The 8498-nt window shown below is 41.4% G+C and overlaps 1 protein-coding gene across 1 annotated transcript in view; it reads right to left on the reverse strand.

Annotated features, from left to right (window-relative positions):
- LOC126237304 (uncharacterized) overlaps positions 1 to 7876 on the reverse strand; it is a 501575-nt gene extending 493699 nt beyond the window's left edge. The window contains exon 1 of the mRNA XM_049947262.1: positions 7733 to 7876. Coding sequence (XP_049803219.1) covers positions 7733 to 7774 — 42 coding nt within the window. The 5' untranslated portion in view covers positions 7775 to 7876. The remainder of the gene's footprint in view (positions 1 to 7732) is intronic.
- Positions 7877 to 8498: the final 622 nt, after the last annotated feature.

Consider the following 8498-nt stretch of genomic DNA (forward strand, 5'->3'; position numbering starts at 1 on the left):
TCACGTGTTACCTCTCATGTGACAGTATCGTTGTGCCATTTCTCAAAAGGACATTGCTCCTCTACTTTTGCCACGCGCCTCGGAACTACCTGCGTTATGTTGAGGTACTCCCAAGAGAAGCAGGAAATCCTGGTCTCTTCCCAATAGAACACGTGTGCGACCAGTTCGGAAGTCAACAACGTCCTAGTGTTAGTATCTTCGATATTAAGGACCAGTTGCATCAGTGTTGACCCAGCTGACCTCAGGAGAGAACTCAAAGGCTTTATGACACTCTTCCCAACTGAATGAGGCCAATGGTTGTGCCACGTCATAAAGTGGTTTCATACTGCCAGATGCCTTGTTAATTTGAGTCGATTTTGTAATCGGTGAAATGTACTGCATAACTTCTCCCCAAGAAGATTCATTTCGTTTCCTCCTCCTTTGTGCTTCATTGTTTTGCTCAGACATAAATACGTGAGGACGTGGATGGAAGAAGGATTTAAATAAAAAAATGTATCTTTTTTTAAAGGTAAATAGCGATCTCTCAAGGTATCGGCATTTTTCTTTCACGCTTTTATGAGTGCGATGCGTTTCGTATGGTACTGTTCATGAGTAAATAATCGACGGTTTTCGTTCGATACTGTGTCCCTAGCTTCGGGAAATTTTTGTAGGGATCCTCCTAAGTATAAGTGCGAAAACAGTTCAGCACAGCTCGGCAGTCGCTCTACGCTGCGTTGGAGGCTGCTGCAAGGGCGTTGTCGCAGCTGGTATTTCTGCCGGCCGGACAACTGCGGCTGTGGAAAGTAGCGCAGCGTAGTCCAGGTCCTCCAAACCGGCGACACCGCGTTTCATAACCTCTTTCGTTACAAGTGAAAGAGCGATTATGTCGGCAATTGCGTGTAATTTCCTAGCACACGCCTCGTATTGACAACTCTGACCTCTGGAGTTTGCTTTTATCTTTCGTCCGTCAAACGCCAAACGAACTTTCTGTTTCCTGCTAGCTTTCCCGTCTGCGGAACGATGTGCTGTGTGATATCTTTTCAGTCTCAAACGAATAGCTTTCATTTTGTCCGCGGCGGTGTGGAACGTGTTAAGGGCACTTATTAGGGAATTATTCTGGGGACACTCTGGTTTTTCGAACTGAACCTGCATACTGTAGTTCGTCGTCGTCATTGTCTTACACCTGTCTGCTCCATCTTTACGAATTTTATGTACTTATTTTCCTTGATCGCCCTGTGTGTCACATTTCGGATTGCAGTTCATGATCATCACCTGTAGTCTTCAGTAATTTGTTCTCTTCACATATTATTTCCGCCTATCTCTATAATCGAGCTGCTTCCTCATTAAAAGTATGTACCTCAGTTCATGTCCAGCACTTCACAGTTTTTTGTAGAATCTCCTCAAGAATGTCATCTTTGTTTCTTATTTATCCGACTCGCGATTCTGTACCCGCCACGCCTTTAAGTGCTCCAATTCCTAAGTCTTTTCCGATCTGCTCCTAAGCGTAACGCGCAACGCACTAGCTTTCCAGACAGGGAAGTGAGCCATACGCAGATTCAACACGCGCGGCGGATTAATGACAGTGGCCTAGTACCGCCGTCCAGCCTATGGTTTTTAGGTAGTTTCCCAAACTCGCTTAGGCAAATGCCAGGCTGATCCCCAAATCCACCTCAGGTAATACGATACACGAACAGTTAAGATACGATAACACACAGAATAAAGTCTACACGATGACAGACAGACTGTCCCCCCTCCCCCTCCCCTGGTTAACTTGACGTATGTGGCGTCGGGAAGAGCATCCGGCCACAAGACTAAATATTAAAATAAAATTTGTAAATCCCGACGAAGCGAATGGCGTTCAACACTGTATGTACTCGAGGGAAGAGAAGAAAAATTCTCGAATCTTTTCGAGTTTCGTAGTTGTTTTATTTATTGTTCTAAATATTGCTAGACGTTTGTGCAGCTTTTTATGCATGCCATTATCATTATGAAAACTTGTGTCGCATCTCAGATGTTTAAAATGTGACGATTGCCCAATTATTTCGTTGCTGTTAATTATGTTCGGCCATAGTGAATGTTTACCTGGCCATAATTTTCTTCTTACGAAACGAAGTGTCAGGATTGTAGCCTCTTCCTCACCTTTTTTGGTTCACCCCACATTTTGCAAGTTGGAGGTCATCTTGTCTTTCTAACATTACAGCTTTATCATCAGGAAATGGTAATGCTCTTAGGTTATTATGTTCATATTTAATTTAATTCCTAGATATATATCCAATTTCCATAGAGCGTCGTCAACACATAGGTTAAAAATGGTGAAAGAAAGACAACGTTCCCTTCTAACTGATTTTTATCCCATCTGTTCTGCCCCTAAGCCAACGTGTTGCTCTGACTGATCGTTACACGAAACGTACTCCAAGGAAAATAACACACGATTGATTGTTATAAACACTATGCTATTTTAATTAGGTGTTTTTGGATTGATAAAGGTTACTTAGCAATAATGGTGACTAGCAAACATCGTTACAGTGCGACTAATAAGCGTCATTGTACACGAACACTGTCATGCCATGTCAACTAAAAATATCCAACAGTTTATAATATGGATGACATTTTCTTGCACATATAATTGAGTACCTATTTCTCCGAGGATCTTTATTATAGCTCTTTAACATGCAACGTTGTACCGCTCTGCTATCTTTTCTGAATGTACTAACGTTAATGTTTTATACTGATATATACTAATGATTTAATATGTATTGACTACTTGGTATCTACAGCAAATGGTTACGAAATCAGTTACTTTTCTGTCCAACCTGACAAGTTCGCTTTTTGATAGCTTAAAATATCAAAGATAATCTTAGTTTTTGGCACAATGAAACTTTATGTATTACAATGCGATGAAATATAATAACCAGTCAAGAATAAAACAGAGATTTCTACTTAAGCTGTTGAAGGTAATACCGAATTCTGAGGATCCCAAAAGAATTATACCTCCCACCCACCAAGACTAGAAATAAGAAAACAGGTAACAAATTTGTGATTTAGTGTAAATAACAGTGAGTATGAATACACCCAGCACCGTCAAACTGATAACATAGAATATGAAGAAATTCATGTCGTCATAAAACCAAAAAGGTAAATAAAATAGTGATTATTCCGAAACTAGGTTCACAGACTACTGTCATTGAAATACTAAAGCAGAATAGTCAAGTCAGCCGAGTTGGTAGCTCTAAGTTGATTCGAAATCTTCCTCAAACTCAAAGTAGATCACTGAAGAAAACTCAGTGATGCTTAAACTATGATGTTTATATTCTCTCTTATCAAAAATAATTCCTAAATTATAATTAAAAAAGCGCTGACACTTTTCCTACGAAACACTTCAATGAGTGACAGAGTAATATTCTACGGTTTTGAGATTCGCTTCACTTTCTTAGACTTAAACCACCATTTCGAAAACAAATTTCATGAAAATTTCGTCGACCCGTACTGACACATAAACTCAGAATGGTGAAGTCTGTTTAATAAATTAATAGACAATAATAGACTATCGCCAAACGCCGGCCGCTGGTGGCCGAGCGGTTCTGGCGCTACAGTCTGGAACCGCGCGACCGCTACGGTCGCAGGTTCGAATCCTGCCTCGGGCATGGATGTGTGTGTTGTCCTTAGGTTAGTTAGGTTTAAGTAGTTCTAAGTTCTAGGGGACTTATGACTTCAGCAGTTGAGTCCCATAGTGCTCAGAGCCATTTGAACAATTTGAACCACTATCGCCAAACATTTGGTAATTTGACATTAGCTGTACTGTTGGAGTTACATCAGCATTTCCGCCCAACAAGTTCAAGCGCATATTTCCTTCTGTGGTACGCTCGTCCATGTCGCGCCTTGAGCAAGTCTCATCCAGTTGCTCTGAAATGTTAAACAGTTACACGTGTGGCAGTTGTCATGGTATATTATGCGGTTGACAATTATAATATCTTAGCAATTTTGCGCGTCTCGATTTTCAAGATATTTTTCACTAGACGTGGATTTCTCCATATCCGCCTGTTTGAATACAAAGTCCAGAAGACTTCCTTTTACGTTGTGCAAAATCTAAAAATTCTTAGTTGGCATTTAACCGGCATGTAGATCTGGAATGTTTATCCATTGGTAAGGCCATACTCCCGAGTTAGTGCACGTTCGAAAATAAAATGAAGCAAAAAAAAAAAAAAAGGGAATACTACACGTTTCTTTTCGGTAAAAACGCAATACTGAACGTAAGCACGCCTTGAGCAGTTCATGGTAAGTTGTTTCAAAGAAAATTAAATGAATTATGACTTTGAACGAAAAATCGTAAATCTCCACATCATATACAAAAAGGAAAAATTCATTCTGGGGCGATCAATACGTCAGGATTGCTGAAAAGGATGGAATAGGAAGGGTCGACCTATGCATGAATGGAAGAAGTCTTCCTTGAGCTACAGATAAGTGTTACACAGAGCAGCAGGCAATAGAGAGGTACGATGTCTGTTATTAATCAGTCTCAAGTGCGGAATTATGCAACTGAACTCCTGTGTGCTAGCGAAAAAAGAAAAGTATCGCCTACTTAAGTTATACAGCCTGTCACTGTTGTCGATTTCATTGAAATAAGTGAATAAGAATTTCCAGAAACTAGCTTAATACTTACTGCTTCATGCAGTTTTTAAATATTGTAATGCAGTGGAAATGATAAAATGCGTTTCGGGTACACTCTGCAATCTTCAGGATCCTACATAAGTGTTTCACATTGTACTAGGTGTTTTTGAGTTGAAAATAGCTAACTTTCTCCCTAGCTGTTTCGATTGCACCTCAATCTTCAGGTGTATTTATTTAAAGTGAAAAGTCGTAAGATTGCACCTCAATCTTCAAGTGTATTTATTTAAAGTAAAAAGTTGTAGGTAGTTTGTGCGGAGGACTGTTCTGGACTATCTAAGACCCTGTCTTGCAGATGTCACAGGCTGCTTTTCGAGTCGTATTTACATCTCACTACGAATATTTTCTCGGCCGGCTGGAGTGGCCGTGCGGTTCTAGGCGCTGCAGTCTGGAACCGAGCGACCGCTACGGTCGCAGGTTCGACTCCTGCCTCGGGCATGGATGTGTGTGATGTCCTTAGGTTAGTTAGGTTTAATTAGTTCTAAGTTCTAGGCGACTGATGACCTCAGCAGTTAAGTCGCATAGTGCTCAGAGCCATTTGAACCATTTGAATATTTTCTGTACATGCACTGAAAGAACACCTCTCTTGTGAATTAAATATGCTCGTATACAATGAAATTTTTAAAAAGACATTGATTTCAAGCTTGGCAACTCGTCCTGCTTTACAAATGGATTTCTGAATAGATGTTTTGTATATACGGTTGTTACATTTGTTAAACTTTTCTGTTGGTGAAGAACTATAAAAAAATGTAGTTACATAAATACAGTTATGATATGACAGAGAAATTGTGTCTTATTTGTAAGTTTATGATACGATGTACATCTTAGCGAGATGCCTCGAATATGGTCCACGAGACATGCGAAAATCTAAACTAAACTACCACATTCTTTTATTGTCGCACAGATAGCCGTGTAGCCGGTTTAGAGCCCTTACTAAGTTACCATCAGTTGCTGTGCTTGAACAGGAAGATAAAATGAGATACCAAAATACTAGAAAATCAAACTCCAAATCAAACTAACTTTAAGAAGTTAAATTTGTAATGATTTGAAATTGAGTTTCCTAGTATTTTACTATCCCGTTTCTTTCTTTTAAGCACACCATCTGATAATGACTTACAAACAAGTCGAGACCGGTTATGATAAGTACGTATGCGATCCAAGGCTGAAAAGGCAACGAAAGAGTTTCGATACAAGACAGTCATACTGTTGCCTTTATGGAGTGTGCCCAGTCTGTACCACAGGCTGCCGAGAAAAGTCGTACGTACAAATTTTCTTGACTTATTTATTTAAATACATCCATCTGACGATTTAGTTGTCACTTTCCGAATCGCCAAATGGAAAGATTAGTAAATGTGACTCGTTACGGATACTTTCATCGACAATTAATATTAAAAGCAATGAAGGTTAAGCCTAACCTAAACTGTCCTTATTTACAGTTAAAAATTTTCCGCGCTACTTCGGTTATCGCAAGACACAGTGTCACCACGGCCGATTGAATCATGGTACAGCCGTTAATACGAAGAACCACTGGTATCAGTTTGTGGTCTGCGTTATATTTATCAAACTTTGTGATATGGTTTGAGTAAAGAAATCCAGTTACATAAATGCTGACATCTTCCATGTCGCGTCTAGCTGTCATGAATGTGGTGCACGGTATACGTAAAAACTTAAATGAAACTATAACAAGTTGCTCAGAAATTAGTAAGTAAGAAGAGTTACTCGTGTTTTCAGCTGATGTTCAAAGCAATCCCGGTTACGTGTTGTCCACAATTTATGCTTGAATGTCTTTTCCCCCCTCCCCGTCACTCGGTTTATGTCATTCTGGCCGACAGCATAATGGTATGGCCACTGGCAGTTCTGACAAATGACGTTGACGTAGTTGTTGACGTAGCTGTCAAGTGCAACACCTGGTGGGCGCGCTGTAGAAATTGCGTGCGCAGATGGCGTGGATTCGGTAGCAATTATTACATGCAGTGCTACTTTACTCCACATAAATGACGAAGAGTTCTGCCGTGGCACACACAAGGAATATGTGAACATCGTTTGACATGAGGATAGTGCCCTCTTTAAAAGGAACGACGTGCATTGACACATTTCATAGTAAGCTATCGCTTGAAAATGACACAATAAACACAATAAGGCGAATCCGCGATCATGGTGAATATATATATATATATATATATATATATATATATATATATATATATATATATATATATACGCTGTGGTTTTTAAAATAGTGCAGGACTCTGGACAGGAGTAAGAAGAAAACAGAAAATAATAGCCGTTTAGCAAATTTTCTGAAGTTTCGCCAGGACGAACGGCATTGTCAAAGATGAACTTGAAACTAATAATAATGACTTTCGTAAAAACTTGTCCAATGCTGAATGCCTATTTCATCGAAAAAAAAAAATTGTCTTTATCAGCTACTCATCTAATATTTGTCATGACATAAATAGATGAAAATGTTTCATCGTCACTGCATACTACTATTTAAGGAATAGAAACTAGTTTATCTTAGCTCTTATGACTCTTTGGAGTGATGTAAACAAATGACTGTGAAAATATTAAGCTGCAGTGTACCTGTTACTGCGCTCTGTGTGCCAGACAACGAAATTACCAACAAAAATGTGAGCAAATGCACTAGCAAATTGGCTAAACGTGCTTATTATATAATGTACGCACTACATCACATTAATCTTCCCGAACTAGTGTCTCTTCCGACACACAACTTCACTGGCACGAGCAGCAATGGAGGCGAACCTCACTTCATGTTAATTATAATATAAAAGTAATAGCAAATGTGCCTGATGATGGCACCATACTGCCGAAACGCGTCGCGCTAATAGAATATTGGTAGTAGGTGACTGTTGCAGCATACTCTGTATTATTTCATTACAACCTTTTAATACTGTAGCGGCCCTCAAATAACTTCCGTATAAATTTAAGACAAAGGTTTACCCTGCATTATTGGTGGCCGACTCCGCTTATTGCAGGGTGATATTTTGACAGTGCTAGTGGCTGGTGGTGGAGAAACGTCAGAGACGTCGCTGTCGAGAGTATAAGGAGACGAGAGATTGTGACTCACCAGCAGGAGAGGCAGAGCGGCTGCGACGAGGGTTGGCCTCATGTCGTCGTGGCGTGCGCTGTCCGGCGCTGCTGGTGCTCCTCGCCTCGCGTCGCCTGCTCGCTCTACGGGTAGCAGCACCAGAGCATGGCACGGCCGCGGCGGGCTCACACTGACTGCCGAGCGCTCGCCGGCGCGCGCCAGCCGCCGCGCCGCTGCCCACCACCGGCCCAAGCCACCAGCTGGCCACGGCAGCGGGCCGGCCGCTCGGCGCCAGGGAGGGGCGCAGCCGCAAGGTCGCCTCCAGCTTCCAGCCCTGTCAGCCGGCCGCTGCCGGGCCTTTCCGCGGCGTTTCGGAGCCCCAGCCACCCTTAACCATTTCGCTGTTGTGGACCTGCATACGCGTCCCATCACGCCGTTCCCCAGATGTTGTGGAGGTATACAGGGTGAGTCACCTAACATTACCGCTGCATATATTTCGTAAACCACGTCAAATGCTGACGAATCGATTCCACAGACCGAACGCGAGGAGAGGGGCTAGTGTAATTGGTTAATACAAACCATTTAAAAATGCACGGAAGTATGTTTTTTTAACACAAACCTACGTTTTTTTAAATGGAACCCCGTTAGTTTTGTTAGCACATCTGCCGTTTGTTGCATTGTAAAATGTTAATTACATCCGGAGATATTGTAACCTAAAGTTGACGCTTGAGTACTACTCCTCCGCTGTTCGATCGTGTGTATCGGAGAGCACCGAATTACGTAGGGATCCAGAGGGAACGGTGAT

The sequence above is a fragment of the Schistocerca nitens genome, chromosome 2 (assembly GCF_023898315.1).
Source record: "Schistocerca nitens isolate TAMUIC-IGC-003100 chromosome 2, iqSchNite1.1, whole genome shotgun sequence".
Classification (NCBI taxonomy): Eukaryota; Metazoa; Arthropoda; class Insecta; order Orthoptera; family Acrididae; genus Schistocerca; species Schistocerca nitens.